General features: G+C 47.1%; 1 protein-coding gene and 1 pseudogene across 3 annotated transcripts in view; one reads left to right on the top strand and one right to left on the bottom strand.

Moving 5' to 3' along the window:
• The window catches only part of unc5b (unc-5 netrin receptor B), a 277,925-nt gene that overhangs the window by 83,416 nt on the left and 177,625 nt on the right, over window positions 1–16,884 (bottom strand). For all 3 annotated transcript variants that reach the window (XM_070865552.1, XM_070865553.1, XM_070865554.1), the window contains exon 2: window positions 7,073–7,294. In XM_070865552.1, the coding sequence (XP_070721653.1) occupies window positions 7,073–7,294 (222 nt within the window). The remainder of the gene's footprint in view (window positions 1–7,072; window positions 7,295–16,884) is intronic.
• On the top strand, window positions 10,009–10,246 carry LOC139235205 (U2 spliceosomal RNA; annotated as a pseudogene).

The following is a 16,884-nucleotide window of genomic DNA, read 5'->3' as shown; positions in this document are numbered from 1 at the left end:
CAATAGGCAGGAAAATAAAGAGAGTCGAACTTTTACAAGACCTTTTAAAACCATCTCACGTTGAATGAGTCCTATTATAGAGGTAACAATGGCGGCCATTTTGCACACATCACGGTCTCACCGACAAGTTGCATTATTTTTGGTGGTGCTGGTTTTGTGAGGAATCATAGAAATTTATGGCACAGAAGGAGGCCATTCGACCCATCGAATGTTGACCCAAACATTGGGAGAATTCCTCTTCAGCAAATAATGCCATGGGATCTTCAACATATACCTGAACCAGCAGAGAGGGTCCTGATTTAACATGTCCTCTGAAAAACAACACCTCCAATAATGCAGCCCTTACTTGGCACTGCAATGCTGTGCCAACCCCAGATTGTGTGCTTGAATCCCAAACCGGGACTCAAACCCACAACCTTCTGATTCAGCCAAACTGAGCCAAACTGGCATAACCCGAGAGCAGGGAAGGGGGAGTTGGTCTATCTCTGTAACGTATGCACCTGTGAGGATGCTCACAGGTTTGTAGAGCTGTGGGACTGATCCTGGGTATGGCCAAGGTGGCCATTAACCGGTCCAGGCAGCGGGCGGTCGAGGGGGTCTTTCAGCCCGACTGCCTGCCTCTCTTCCGCGGTTACATCTGAGCCAGGGTGTCCCTGGAGATGGAGCACATGGTATCCATCGGTACGCTCGCGGCCTTCCGCGAGAGGTGGGCGCCGGAGGGACTGGAGTGCATCATCACCCCCGGCAACCAAATTTTAATTTGAATTAGTTTGCTGTCAAAAGTTTAATTTGTTTATTGTGTCGGTTTTAGTGCCCCCCTTTAATAAGGGGGCATTTGTATTAATGTTTCAACTTTAAAATAGTTGTAGAGCTGTTGCATTGTGAGTGGCTTAGCCAGTCACGTGATGTTCACAAGACTCAATAAAACCCCAGCCAACTGGGTGCGGGGGATCCATGATGAGGTATGCAGTTGTGAGCCTGGTGGATGAACTGGTAATGTGTCGTGTGATTGTTAAACCTTTTGCTAATAAACCAACTAGTTCTTAATAGCAATGTGTTGCTATGAATCCTTAAGCAAAGAACCCATGAAGCAAATACATTACAATCTCCTTTCCTTTCTGACTGAATGTGTTTTGAGAAGTTCATACGCATGACGTAACACAATTGTTAACTAACGAGGGGTGGGGGGAACTAAAAAATACATCAGTTCTCCGGTGTACAGTTTCAGCAGTAACTCTCAGACATATCAAATAACTGGCTCTTTATTTACTCACTGCAGCGACCCAGAAACATCTCCCAAAGCTAACTGTCTCTAATGTATTTTAGATTTACGCTAATGTATCCGGTCTGTATAGTTCAGCACTAGTTGTAAATAACAAGCTTTGGTTCTGTGAATAAAGCCCCTCCCTTGAGCAGAGGAACAGTCAATGAAGAGCAGAAGTCGTTTTACTGTACAAACACTCAACAAAGTCATCCCAAATCCTCTGTGTATGCATAGGTGAACGATTCTGTTAACATAGCAGCGAGCAGCATCGGCCTGGAAATCCTTGCCTCCCGGGTCTGTGCGGAGTGTGTACGGAGTGTGTACGGACCCGGGAAGGCATCGCAAAAGCCGGTTTTCAGCACACAATGCGCAGGCGCTGAAATCCGGCTTTTCTGATCTGTCAAGCTGGAGCTGGACAGATCCTCCGCAACTCAGGAGCGAGGACACTTGCAAGGGCAAGATTGCGGGATTTACCCATCTCTTGCCCAGCAAATGCCCCCAAAACTCTTGCGCCTGATAAAAGCAGGCGTATAGTCTACTTTTACAGGCGTAAAGAGTTTTAAAACATACAAAAATATAATTAAATTAAATTTAAAAAACACATTTTATTGTTAAAAACCCTGCGCACTAAGGTAAGTTTATTTTTAACCCTAATTACAAAACTTTTATAAAAATCGGAAAAATATTTTTTTTTTCCTAAGGCATTTATTAACTTTAATTTCAATTAATTTTAATTATGTGAGGTGTGTTTTTTATTTTTTATTATGGTGTTTATTGTGTCTGTTTTTTCCTCCATTAACAGCAATGAGAACGGGTAGATACGGAGTTCCCGTTGCTATTAATGAGAAAGTTGTGGAATGCTGTACCTGATTGGCTGAGCAGTCACACATGACTGCACCGTCTCCGTGGGAACCCGGAGGATGGGAGCGCGCGGGAAGAGAAGGCCTCCTCACCAGAATCCCACGCTCCTCCCGGACCACCAGGTACTGTCGGAGAAACGTTTCAGGCTGGAGGCAATTGCCCCCGGGAAGCCTCCGACCACAATTTCTGGGCCAATGTGTTGCATGGATGTCTTCAGCCATCTGGGCCCCAAGCTCTGGAAATTCCCTTCCCTAAACCTCTCTACCTTATTCTGCTTTAAACCTCCCTCCTTGACCAAGCATTTGGCCACCTGTCCAAATGTCTCCTACTTTGGCGCAGTGTCAATTTTTGTTTGAGAACGTTCCCGTGAAGAGCCTCGTTACGTTTTATTACGCTAAAGGCCCTATAAAAATGTATGTTAATGTTAAATCTGCATTGGATAACATTGCCAATAGTAACTTCAACACCTTTATTTCTTTATATAATCCTTTTGTTTGAAGGGGCGGATTTTTTTCTGCTAACAGTAAGAAAGACTTGCATTTATATAGCGCCTTTCACAATGATCGGGTGCCCTAAAGTGCTTTACAGTCAATGAAGTACTTTTGGAGTGCAGTCACTGTTGTAATGTGGGAAGCGCAGTTGCCAATTTGCGCACAGCAAGCTCCCACAAAAGCCATGTGATAATGACCAGATAATCTGTTTTTTTGTTATGTTGATTGAGGGAAAAATATTGGCCCCAGGACATAACTCCCCTGCTCTTCTTGGAAATAGTGCCACAGGATCTTTTATGTCCACTTGAGACAGCAGACGGGGCCTCGGTTTAAGGTCTCACCTGAAAGGCGGCACCTCCGACAGTGCAGCACTCTCTCAGCACTACACTGCAAGTGTCAGCCTGGGTTTTTGTGCACGGGTCCCTGGAGTGTGACTTGAACCCACAACCTTCTGACTCAGAGGCAAGGGTGCTGCCCACTGAGCCACGGCTGACCTTCAATGTCAGGAAGAAAAGGATGTTCACCCTACACTTCCACCATCCAACTATTGGTCAAATCATTTCCAGGTATGATGGGCTGAATGGTTTCCTTCCATGCTGAAACATCCATGATTCTATGATCATATACCCACTCGGGCCAGAAATTCCATTTTGCCCGGGTTGGGGTTGAGAAGTGAGAATCGCCGGGCGATAATCCTTTTTTCATCCCGGGATCTTCAGCTTTAGCGCTCCAAGCGGGAAGTGGAATGCTAACTCAAGCGCCTTCACTTCTCTTCGGGCGCTGAAGTGTGTGAGAGGGGCGGTGATGGCAGACCGCTGAAGGAGGTTCAAAGCAGCGCTGCTGACATCAGAGACCAACGTTGGGTTACAAGATTCTTCCTTTTCTTTCTGTGGGGCCACGGGGCCTGCACGCCTTCCAGCACTGCCCCAAGTACTCTCAGAGACTGAAGGGTGCAGCAATGAGCCATCGAAATCAAACAGCAGACACCACACTGGTGCGAAGATTACATTTTGCCCAGCCTGACCGGCACTGCCTTTGATTATCGCTCCCCCGAGCGGCCGGCTGAGGCGGCAACACCTCCTCTGGCTGCCGTTGTTGACGCCCGGCGACGCTGCAGAGGGTGGGAGTGAATACCACATCCGGGGCGGTAACGGGGCGCTGCGCACCGGATGACGTCACGATCTACGGGGCGCGAGAGACCGAGGCGGCAAGTGTTAGCGCCGGCGCAAAACCGCCGGGGAGGTGCGTGGGCATCGGTGAATTCGCTGCGCCCGGTTGGTAACCCCTCACCGCCCGGTTACCGCCCTCTGCAGGCGCTAACAGGAAGCGCAAAGCAGGCCAATTTCTCCCCCCGCAATGTCATAAACAAAGGGATGCAGTTTTTCAGTCTGTTACTGTCGGAATGAAGAATGTTAATTAGCAGAGAGAGGATAAGTGCCACTTATAAAGACAGTACATTCTTCTATCTTGTTAAGCAAAGAGCAAGCAAACGAGCAGAGCTATAAAGAAAACATACACACACAACATTAAAAAAACATATAACAATGGGAACATGCTACCAGCACCATTCGAGAACAGACTTTGTGGAGACAGTGTGCTGAAGGCATAATTATAGGTCTGTTCAAAGTCTAAAGAGTATTTGTTGCAACATAAACATGCATTAACATTTAGCGTCAGTTTAAGCTGTATTCTGTTCATGTTCTGCATACCAGCGCTGCGCCCTTTTCAAAACTAAACGTGGCCTGTGCTGAGGTTGCTGGATTTAGCTATCGCGCCCCAAGGCAACAGCAAGCATTGTTCCCTGCCCCAGCTGCTGTCTTATGGATCCGGCTGGGCTGCAGAGTATGCTCAACCTCATCTGTGTCGTTGGAATGGTGGGCGGTGGTGTGAACATAAGAACAAAAGAGACAGGAGCAGGAGCCGGCCATTCGGCCCCTCGAGCCTGCTCCGCCATTCAATACGATCAAGGCTGATCCGATCATGGACTCAGCTCCACTTCCCCGCCCGCTCCCCATAACCCCTTATTCCCTTAATCGGTTAAGAAACTGTCTTAAATTTATTTAATGTCTCAGCTTCCACAGCTCTCTGAGGCAACGAATTCCACAACCCTCTGAGAGAAGAAATTCCTCCTCATCTCTGTTTTAAATGGGCGGCCCCTCATTCTAAGATCATGCCCCCTAGTTCTAGTCTCCCCCATCAGTGGAAACATCCTCTCTGCATCCACCTTGTCAAGTCCCCTCATAATCTTATACGTTTCGATAAGATCACCTCTCATTCTTCTGAATTCCAATGAGTAGAGGTCCAACCCGCTCAACCTTTCCTCATAAGTAAACCCCCTCATCCCCGGAATCAACCTAGTGAACCTTCTCTGAACTGCCCCCAAAGCAAGTATATCCTTCCTTAAATACGGAAAGCAAAACTGCACGCAGTATTCCAGGTGTGGCCTCACCAATACCTTATATAGCTGTAGCAAGCCTTCCTTGCTTTTACACTCCATCCCCTTTGCGGAGGGTGAAAGTGCTGCAGCTGCCCCTAGCAGAGTTTCCAGCCCCAGCCTCATTTACACCGGATTACATCAGATATACGGCACAGAAACAGGTCATTCGACCCAACCAGTCCATGCTCCACTCGAGCCTTCTCCCGTCTTTCCTCATCTAAATCTATCAGCATAACCCTCTATTCCCTTCTCCCACATATACTTGTCCAGCCTCCCCTTAAATGCATCGATACTATTCACCTCAACCCCTCCCTGTGGCAACGAGTTCCACAGTAAGAAGTTTCCTCTGAATTCCCGATTGGATTTCCTGGTGACTATCTTGCATGGATAGCCTCGAGTTGCGCTCTTGTCCACCAGCGGAGTTTTCACCGGCGCCAGTTGCAGAACGTTAGCCATGTTTCTGGGTGGCAATCGGGCGAGGAGTGGCTTTGGGGGGAAGTCAAGCCCATTCTCTCTGTATCCACTCGACCAAAACCGAGCGGAGATTGCATCCTGGGCAATCAGTACCGTAAACCAATGTTCCCCCTCAGGTCTGCGGTGCGCGGACGCACAGTAATCTCAAAGTCCCGTGCAGGCCGCTCACCGGCACGTGCCGGGCTCGCGCAGATATTTAAAGGGACCACGCCTTAAAAGAGACAGGCCCGCGCAGAACAAAGTGCAGCTGACGGAGAACATTGCCGTATACTGTATAATAAGTTAAAAATAGTGCAAGTAAACTGCTGTTTCACCAGGACAATGTCAGCAGCAGTTATCTGTGCTAATTAGCCTTGCTCAATCTGGCAGTGACCGATCGCAAGATGAGAAGTGACTCCCGTGAGCCTCTGACTGCAGAATGAGAGTGATGGTATGCGTAAGCTGCACCATCCCGGGACAGGGCTAGCTTGATGGGCCAGCTGGTCCCGTCCTGTCTTTTTTGCCATGTGTGGGTATTCAAGTTCAAGTTGGCACCTTGAAGAGAGAAGCAGAGAACATTGGGGAGGGAGAGCTTGGAACAGGGGCATTCCTTTATAGAATCAGAGAATGGTTACAGCACAGAAGGAGGCCATTCGGCCCATCGAGCCCGTGCCGGCTCCCTGCAAGAGCACCTCAGCCAGTCCCACTCCCCCCGTCCTTTCCCTGTTGCCCTGCAACTGTTTTTACTTCAGATATTTATCCAACTCCCTTTTGAAAGCCACGACTGAGTCTGCCTCCAACAGTTGGTTCGCTGCTAGTGTTTACAATTTACAGAGAGGGCAACGCTGCAAAGGAAATCGCAAGGACTAATGGAAGCAAAATTTATATAGCGCCTTTCACGAACGCCGGATGTCCAAAAGCACTTTACAGCCAATGAAGCACTTTATTGGAGTGTAGTCACTGTTGTAATGTGGGAAACGCGGCAGCCAATTTGCGCACAGCAAGCTCCCACACACAGCAATGAGATATTGGCCCAGATCATCTAATTATTTTTAAGTCTTGATTGAGGGATAAATATTTGCCAGGACACTGGGGATAACTCCCCCGCTCTTCTTCGAAACAGAGGCCGTGGGATCTTTTCCGTCCACCTGAGAGAGCAGACGGGGCCTCATTAACGTCTCATCTGAAAGATGGCACCTCCGACAGTGTGGCACACCTTCAGCACTGCACTGGGAGTGTCAGCCTGGAATGATGTGCTTGAGTCCCTGGAGTGGGACTCGAACCCACGACCTTCTGACCCGAGTAAATAGCAAGGCCTAATGTAAGCAAGATTTCCACAGCGCCTTTCACCACCTCAGCGTGTCTCAAAGCGCTTTACAGCCAATCAGAAAATAGGAGACGTAGTCGGCCATTCGGCCCTTCAAGTCTGCACTGCCATTCAATATGATCATGGCTGATCCTCTATCTCAGCACCCGCATATTCCCGCTTTTCCCCAGTGAAGCACTTTATTGAGGTGCAGTCACTGTTGCACGCGGCAGCCGATTTGCGCACGGCAAGTGCCTTACCTGTGACCTCGTCCACGTTCTCCTCGGTCACGTGGTCCTTCTGGTGCACCCAGTCCCCGTTGCACTTGAAGTAGATCTGCGTTGCTGGGGTGGCCGTGCAGGTCATCATGACCGGCTTGTTCTTCACGATGTAGGCGTCCTCCGGCTCCACCAGGAACTGTGGCAAGGGCTCTGCCGGCGAAGATGGGAAGGAGTCGGGCAGCACATCGCTGTATTCCGTCCCTGCGGGATACAAGGAGGTTGGGCAGAGATTACGGAGGGGCATTTCAGAATGGTGCACCATTTAATATACATCACAGAAAGATTAATCACACAGGAACCAACAGGCTGTCCATCATCCCGAAATAATGACACAAGTTACAGAGAGCTCCAGCATTTAATCAATCAGCCTGGTGTTATAACATGTGTGCAGCGCATTTTCTACAGTCTAATGTGTTTACAGTGTCTTTCAGAACAGATAATAAGGAATTGTTTAGCTTAGCATTGTGCCAACCCTGATCAATTGCTCTTACACTCTCAATATTTACAGTCAGTCACTCCCCCCTCCTCAGCTGACTCAGGTTTGCAGCCGTGTTTAGAATTGGATCTTTCCGCACTACACACACGGTACACGTGCACAAACCACGGCCCAAAGGGTTGTCATGTCAAGCCTCCTCCCTCGCCTTCCAGCGTGGGTCTCATGTTTCCTCTCGCTCTCCCTCTCCTCCCCAAAGCCGTTCACTGTCTCACCGCCCGCACCACTGAGACCTGCGAAACGCACCTTCCGACTCGTACGCTTGTCCTTGTCGACAACGCCGTCTGTCTTTCTTCGGCACGAAGAAAATAAGGGGCTCTTATCATTCCGTCACCGCTTTCAGAAAGCACAAGAAAAAGACTTGCATTTCTATAGCGCCTTTCATCACCATCGGTCATCTCAAAGCGCTTTGCAGCCAATGAAGTACTTTTTGGAGTGTAGTCACTGTTGTAATGTGGGAAACGCGGCAGCCAATTTGCGCACAGCAAGCTCCCACACACAGCAATGTGATAATGTCCAGATAATCTGTTTTTGTTATGTTGCTTGAGGGATAAGTATTGACCCCAAGACACCAGGGATAACTCCTCTGCTCTTCTTCAAAATAGTACCATGGGATCTTTTACATCCACCTGAGGGTTTAACGTCTCATCCGAAAGACGGCCCCTCCGACAGTGCGGCACTCCTTCAGCACTGCACTGGGCGTGTCAGCCTAGATTTATGTGCTTGAGTCCCTGGAGTGGGACTTGAACCCACAACCTGCTGACTCCGAGGCGAGAGAGAGTGCTGCCGATTGAGCCACAGCTGACACTCGAGCATTAAAAAGGATCGGATAAATTGCAAATTCCTCTCCTCTGATGCTTGTTCCTCTGCCCAGTTAACGTGTCTGTTCCTCCCACTCAAGTCAGTCCCTCGCCCTCGCACGAATGAACGTGAGCACCCATCCACTGGTATGGCCAGGAGAATTTTACACAGGATATACATCACAGAAACCTGCCATTCGGCCCAACCAGTCCAGAATTGTACTCGGGTTACATTTGGCCAATATAAACGTCGCAACATGCAAGACCAGAAAAGAGCATTTCAGCCCTCCTGGCCAACACATTCACTAATTGTCCCTCAATTGATTTTCTCACCGAATGCCTGCCCAACTCACTGTTAAAATTATTATTATTGGCTCATAGGAACAGGAGGAGGCCATTCTGCCCCTCGATTCAATTGAATCATAGCTGATCTGAACCTCATTTACCCACCTTTTTCTCCATATCATCTTTTGGATGAGACGTTAAACCGAGGCCCCATCTACCCTCTCATGTGTAAAAGATCCCACAGCACTATTTTCAAAGAAGAACAGGGGAGTTATTCCCGATGTCCTGGCCAATATTTATTGTGAAAGGCACTATATAAATTAAAGTCTTTTTTCTTCTTCTTTCCTTTATTCTTTCTTTCTTTTTCTCTTTCTCTCTTTCTTTCTTTTTTTCTCTCTTTCTTTCTCTCTTTCTCTCTCTTTCGCTCTCTCTTTCTCTCTCTCTTTCTCTCTCTCCGCTTGGCACTCCTACCCAACATGGAATTGGTGGTAAGGGTATGGAGTTTACGGTGGGGACTGAAGACGATGGCTTCACCCTCTCTCGATGTTTAACTGAAGGAAATTGCAGTTCATTCAAGACTAGATGTCAGACAAGCAGTCCGACAATGTAGAGAAACAGTTCCATCCATAAATCTTCCAGACACTCGAGGCACTTGTTCAACATCTCAGATACATAATAGTAAACTACCTGTGTCTGACTTCCCAACCCACACTGCAGGCGCTGCAAAAGGAGCAGCAAAGGTCTGCCGACACCTGCCATTAACACTCAATGCACAATTGGGGACTGCATAAGCGGAGTGTGTTTCCATTACAGTAAGACCAAGAAGAGATATTAATGAGGTCGTCAAAGAACATTAATGGCATTGGCCAGTTGACTCCTGAGCAACTGTTTACCCTGGTCCCAAAACAACAAGGGGTCAAGGGATAGAGAGAAGGTGAATGGAGAAATCAGATAGAGATACTGTACACAGGGGAATGGAGAGATCAGATGGAGATACTGTACACAGGGGAATGGAGAGATCAAATAGAATGACTGCACAGAGAGGGGAAGTGAATGGAGAGATCAGATAGAGATACTGTACACAGAGGAATGGAGAGATCAGATAGAGATACTGTACACAGAGGAATGGAGAAATCACCTGACCCATCCACCTCCATGGCACGAACCTGGTATTGCAGTACTTCCAGGAACGGTGCAGTGGCTCTAGGCCTTTTGGCTAAGAGCATTGGCGCAGAGTGATCCTTGAATGGGCCCAAGGTGACCTCTGGCGTTTGCGATTTGACAAAGAATTGGAAAGATTGGCAACGAAAAATTAAAAAAAAAAAAAATTATGGCCCATCGCTTCTCAGCCTTTTGGCTAAGATCATGCGTAACTGACCTGACAGGGGAGTAACCATGACCCCAAAGTGGTTCTCCCTGGATCAGGAAGGTGGTTCTCCTATGCTTTTTGGAAATAGGAGGTGGGTGGGGTGGATTGACCCATCCACCTCCACGGAGGTGTGTGGGGGGCCTGACCCATCCACCTCCATGGCACGAACCTGATATTGCAGTACTTCCAGGAACGGTGCAGTGGCTCTAGGCCTTTTGGCTAAGAGCATTGGCGCAGAGTGATCCTTGATGTGTGCAAGGTGACCTCTGGCGTTTGTGATTTGACAAAGAATTGGAAAGATTGGCAACGAAAAATTTAAATAAAAAAAATAAATAATAAATTATGGATGGACAATAACGTCCACATTCCGTGAACAAATTTTTTAAAATCTGGAAAACTAAGAGCATAAGACCATAAGAAATAGGAGCAGGAGTCGGCAACTTGGCCCCTCGAGCCTGCTCCACCTTTTAATAAGATCATGGCTGATCCGATCCTGGACTCAGCTCCACTTCCCCGCCCGCTCTCCATAACCCTTCACTCCCTTGTCGCTCAAAAATCTGTCTATCTCCGCCTTAAATATATTCAATGACCCAGCCTCCACAGCTCTCTGGGGTAGAGAATTCCACAGATTTACAACCCTCTGAGAAAAGAAATTCCTTCTCATCTCCATTTTAAACAGGCGACCCTTTATTCTAAGACTATGTCCCCTAGTTTTATTTTCCTCTATGAGTGGAAATATCCTCTCTGCATTTACCTTGTCCAGCCCCCTCATTATCTTACATGTTTCGATACGATCACCTCACATTCTTCTGAACTCCAATGTGTAGAGGCCCAACCTGCTCAACTTATCTTCATAAATTAAACCCCTCATCTCCGGAATCAACTGAGTGAACCTTCTCTGAAGACTGTTGTCTTCACGTCAATAAAATTATCCAGAGACCTCTTTAAAGCATTCGAAGGTGCTTCAGTCTCGGTTGATTCTCACCGAAACAGTTTATATCCCGACACAACTCTAAGCCCCTCTGCCTCTAACCCGTTATTTAAAATCCAACATCAAAACCACCTCTTTGACCAAGCTTTAGGCCAGTACACATAATTTCTCCTTCTTGGGCTATACCTCCCATTTTCTTTCCCTATCAAACCTCCATGTAGTACCTCGAGATGCCTTTCTACCTCGAGGTGGCTATATAAATGCAAGTTGGTTGTTGTCATTGGTGAAGCCAAGAGAGTTCAAATGCCCCTTGCCCCCCCAACATCCGAATCACTTTTTCAAAGCAATCTGTGATGTGTTTTTAGTTGAGCGAGGGATATTGATTATTCATACTTTGCCTGCGTACTGCAGATCCTTTACTACAAAGAGCAATCACCTCTGAATGCAAAACGACGCCTTGACATTAAATGTAATTATTCAGAGGCTTATTTTTCAGATGTGAATCAATGTGGACTAACACAATTTGCATAGCATATTACTGAACTGCGTCTTTCCCAAGCAGCCTGTTTAGTCACAGATATTCTTGTGTGTATAAGGACAATTCGTATGCTCTTTCGACACAGTAAGGCGAGAAAGTTCTCGCGGCGATATGGTTGTGCGAATGCTTAGCACGCACGTGTCAAATTCCTCCCCCCATGATTGTAACAGAGGCACGAGACAGGTAACCATCTCCATCATCACCATGGAGAAATGAGCTGGAGACACCAGCATTAAGGATTCGTACAATAGCAACACCGACAGCAGTTGTCGGTCTGTACCACACTAAAATATGTTCAAGCCCAGTGCCCTCTGTAGGCTAAGGTCTCCTCGTGCTTGGTTGCATAACCAGCTGGAGCACTTTTGTGTTGCTAGAATGCGAGAGGGGCAAGGTAGTGGGGATTGGGAAAAGGGTCACGTATTATATTAACGATGCAATATTTATTAACGGACTATGACACTAAATAGGAGCAGTGCGTCTATGAACAGTTACACAGCTTTCTGTCTGCCCACTGAGGCAATTTCTCTGACAAATCTACTCACCTATGACATTTGAAAAATTAGCTGCTTTTTTTTTAAGTCTTCCAGCAACTGCATGTCCATCACGCTTCAGCCATGAGATAATGACCGGATCATCTGCTTTCAGTGTTGGTTGAGGGATACCCAAAAGAAAAGACTTGCATTTATATAGCGCCCTTCACGACCATTGGACGTCTCAAAGCGCTTTACAGCCAATGAAGTACTTTTTGGAGTGTGGTCACTGTTGTAATGTAGGAAATGCTGAGGCAAACTTGTGCACAGCAAGCTCCCACAAACAGCAATGTGATAATGACCCAGATAATGTGTTTTTTTTTGTTATGTTGATTGAGGGATAAATATTGGCCAATACACCGAGGTTTACTCCCCTGCTCTTCTTCAAAATGGATCTTTTACATCCACCTGAGAGAGCAGACGGGGAGATCTCTACTGTTCTTCTTGACAATAGTGGCCATGGGATCTTTTACATCCGCCCAAGAGGGCAGACGGGGCCTCGGTTTAACGTCACATCCGAAAGACGGCACCTCCGACAGTGCGGCACTCCCTCAGCACTGCACTGGGAGTGTCAGCCTGGAATTTTGTGCTTAAGTCTGTGATGTGGGACTTGGAACCCACAACCTGTTGACTGTCGAAGGTGTGCGTGCTGCCCACTGAACCACGGCGAAAGCTTTGAACTGCGGGTTTGAAAATCCTGCTCTGAATAGTTCTTTTGTTATTTAAATGGTTAGACTGGGCTTTTCTCATCAGATCACGTCCCGTGTTATTAGTTTGACCTCCGAGTGAAGGCAAAAATTAAACAAAATGCAAGTAGCTATAATTTTCCACCATGGCCAGATGTCTTGGCTATTGGTGAACAACCATCGTTCCAACCACATGAAACGCTTGGCTCGAACCAGGGTGAACTGAAATATATATATATATATATACTGGCCATGCTGGCCTGTGGAATGGACCCACATGGAAACGCAGGCTCATTTTTCCATGCAGTCAGGCCTGATTAGAAATAGATCCCGTGTCGTTTCCATTAAGAACATTAAGACCAAAGAAAATATTGGACAGTTCTGCCTTCTCTTTTATGTTTGTGCTGCTTGCCCTTGATGAGCGTTCCGGCATATTGCGATATCCCCAAACACTTCATATAATGAACGACTTTCAGTTTGCCCAGACTGCCTGTGATGCTGGCAAACGTGGCAGCCATCTTGTGCCAGCAAATGCTCCCAAAGTCAACTCCGGTTTCTGTAAGATCGCCGTCGCAGGACTCTGCTCACCTTAAGCGAGTTCCGCCCTTCGCATGCGACGTTAAACCGAGGCCCAGTCTGCTCTCTCAGGTGGACGCAAAAGATCCCACGGCCACTATTGCGAAGAAGAGCAGGGGAGTTATCCCCAGTGTCCTGGACAATATTTATCCCTCAATTAACATCACTAAATAAGCTGATGATCTGGGTCATTATCACATTGCTGTTTGTGGGAGCTTGCTGTGCGCAAATTGGCTGCTGCGTTTCCTACATTACAACAGTGACTACACTCCAAAAAAGCACTTCATTGGCTGTAAGGCGTTTTGGGATGTCCTGAGGTTGGGAAAAAGCACGGTCGAAATGCAATAACAACAAAAGCTTGCATTTATATAGCGCCTTTAACATAGCAAAACGTCCCAGGGAGCTTCACAGGAGATAAAACCATTTATCACCGAGCTGCATAAATGCAAGTCTTGTCTCTGTGGTTTTGGTTGATGGTATAGTTCAAACTTGGTACTTGGAGCCTGAACTAAGCGAGCACCAGGTTTCTGTACTTCTCCAGCATTTGTTGACTTGGTGGTGCATGATTGCTGGATCCAAATGAAAAAACATGTTGCCTGCAATGGGTTCCAGATTTACCTCTGGCTGCCTGACATTGTCTTTCAGAGGTTCGGGCCCATGGGGTCCCGAGAGCGTGTCAATGCGTGGGCAGAGAGAAAGATGGGTTGTACAAGCCACGTTCAAACACCGTGCAATGACTTTAGGCTTGGGAGCAGTTGCTCAGCTTGTACTGGGCACACCTTTAACTTTACACCACGACACGCGCTCACAGGAACAAACCCTCTCTGTGCTCCAGAGAAACGATTGCGGGAATGTGTCGGGCCGACATGTCGAGCACAAGAAAGGCACCATTTATTAATTGGCGAGTGGCCTGGTCAATAAACGCACGCGGTTCCAAATCGTAAATCATGAACAGCAAGATGTCTTGGCCCCCCTCCCCCACGGAGCTACGAAATACAGTCGGTGGCAAAAAGCTGCAGAGAAATAGCGGGTCCTTGTGTGAAATGTGTGGTTCGTTTGACAGGAGATTTCCCACAAGCATTTGCTTTTGGGTGGTCTAACCCAGTCTGGATTCTCACAGTTCGCCGTCACATGGTGAAAGGCACAACAGGGCAGAAACAGGAGCTCAGGGGAAAGGTTAATAACAATGCCACATCATTGATACGAGGCAAATATGAAAGAAAGACTTGCATTTATATAGCGCCTTTCACGACCACCAGACATCTCAAAGCACTTTACAGCCAATGACGTACTTTTGGAGTGGTGTAATGTGGCAGTCAGTTTGGGCACAGCAAGCTCCCACTGACAGCAATGTGATAATGACCAGAGAATCTGTTTTAGTGATGTTGATTGAGGGATAAATATTGGCCCAGGACACCGGGGATAACTCCCCTGCTCTTCTTTGAAATAGTGCCGTGGGATCTTTTATGTCCACCTGCAAAGGCAGACAGGGCCTCGGTTTAATGTCTCATCTGAAAGACGGCACCTCCGACAGTGCAGCCCTCCCTCAGCACTGCACTGGGAGTGTCAGCTTGGATTGATGTGCTCAAGTCCCTTGAGTGGGACTTGAACCCACGACCTGCTAACTCAGAGGCGAGTGTGCTGCCCACTGAGCCACACATCTTTGGAAATGAACCACTGTTTCAGAATTAAGGCGTTTTGGAGCAAACATTCCCTGGTCTGCAGGAATGCTCGTTTGTCCCAGGACAATTTCCCTGTCCTTCTGTGCTCCCAGCAAACACCAACGTTAAATGCTTGAGATAGTTTTCTCCATTTCAGTTGCCTCTGGCTGCAAACAGCTATGTAAATATGAAAAACAAGACATTTTGGCTGCACTGTATTGGAAATGCTGTTGTTCTCAGTTGTGATAAATGTTGTGATCACGGCATTACATTGAAGGAGAGCAGGGGAGTTCTCCCCGGTGTCCTGGGGCCAATATTTATTCTGAACCAACATCACAAAAACAGATTATCTGGTCATGATCACATTGCTGTTTGTGGGACCTTGCTGTGTGCAAATTGGTTTCCTGCATTGCAATGGTGACTCCATTGCAAAAGTACTTCATTGGCTGTAAAGCGCTTTGGGACATCCTGAGGTTGTGAAAGGCGCTATATAAATGCAAGTCTTTCTTTTTTTCAATGATGTCATCCATTTTTTTAAAATTCTCAGGATATAGACATCGCTGGCAAGGCCGGCATTTAATGGAAGCCACTGTTGGTAAAAGAAGCAGAGGCAACATGAGGAAACATTGTTTTACGCAGCGAGTTGTGATCTGGAACGCGCTGCCTGAAAGGGCGGTGGGAGCAGATTCAATAGTAACTTTCAAAAGAGAATTGGATAAATACTTTAAGAGAAAAAAAATTACAGGGCTGTTGGCAAAGATCGGGGGGAGTGGAATTAATTGTATAGTATTACCAACGAGCCAGCACAGGCACGATGGACCAAATGGCCTCCTTAAGTGCTTTATCAATATAAGACAGTCACCAAGAAATCCAATGGGGAATTCAGGAGAAACCTCTTTACCCAGAGAGCGGTGAGAATGTGGAACTCGCTGCCACAGGGAGTAGTTGAGGTGAATAGTATCGATGCATTTAAGGGGAGGCCGGACAAGTATATGGGGGAGAAGGGAATAGAGGGTTATGCTGATAGATTTAGATGAGGACAGACGGGAAGAGGCTCGAGTGGAGCATAAACGCCGGCATGGACTGGTTGGGTCGAATGGCCTGTTTCTGTACCGTATATCCTGTGTAATCCTGTGTAACATACTTCTGTGGCATCTACTGCCATCTGGAAAAAGTACATTCCACAACACATCTCACAGGAAGTGAAGCGAGATTCTGGTCAGAATTTGCTGTCACACCATAATTCCAGAGGTTGTTGAGATGCTTGCACTTTCAACTTGCGACTTGGGCCCGATTTACAGGAAGTCAATTAAATGCCAGTTTTTTTGTCAACTGGGTTACAGCTCATCAATAAATGAGGGGGAGAATAAATCAATCCTTCAGTCTATTTAAATGACCGGAAAAGTTCTGTTAACATATCTGGGAATATCGACTGGCTGTGGAGTTCCAGGACATCTGACGGGAGGAGGACTTGTCAACCATGTCCGCCACAAACCACCTCGCCTCATTCAATCAGCAGCCAGCAACAGTTCGTTTTTGAGGAGTGGAAAGGAAAAAAAGCTTGCATTTATATAGCACCTTTCACATCCTCAGTGGGTCTCAAATTGCTTCACAGCCAGTTAAGTACTTTCGAAGTGTTGTAATGTAGTTATCGCAGCAGCCAATTTGCGCACAGCAAGCTCTCACAAACAGCAATGAGAGATATGACCAGATAATCTGTTTTATTGATGTTGGTTGAGAAACATCAATAGCGCCTTTCACGATCACCGGACCTCTCAAAGAGCTGTACAGCCACTGAAATATTTTTGGAATGTAGTCACTGTTGTAATATCGGAAAATTGAGTGATAAATGTAAGCCAGAACTCCCCTGCTCTTCTTTGAAATGTGCCGCGGGATCTTTGACATCCACCTGACAGGTGGTC

Source organism: Pristiophorus japonicus, chromosome 22 (assembly GCF_044704955.1).
Source record: "Pristiophorus japonicus isolate sPriJap1 chromosome 22, sPriJap1.hap1, whole genome shotgun sequence".
NCBI lineage: Eukaryota > Metazoa > Chordata > Chondrichthyes > Pristiophoridae > Pristiophorus > Pristiophorus japonicus.
The sequence above is the reverse complement of the archived record's forward strand: the minus strand, read 5'-3'. Positions and strand labels throughout refer to the sequence as shown.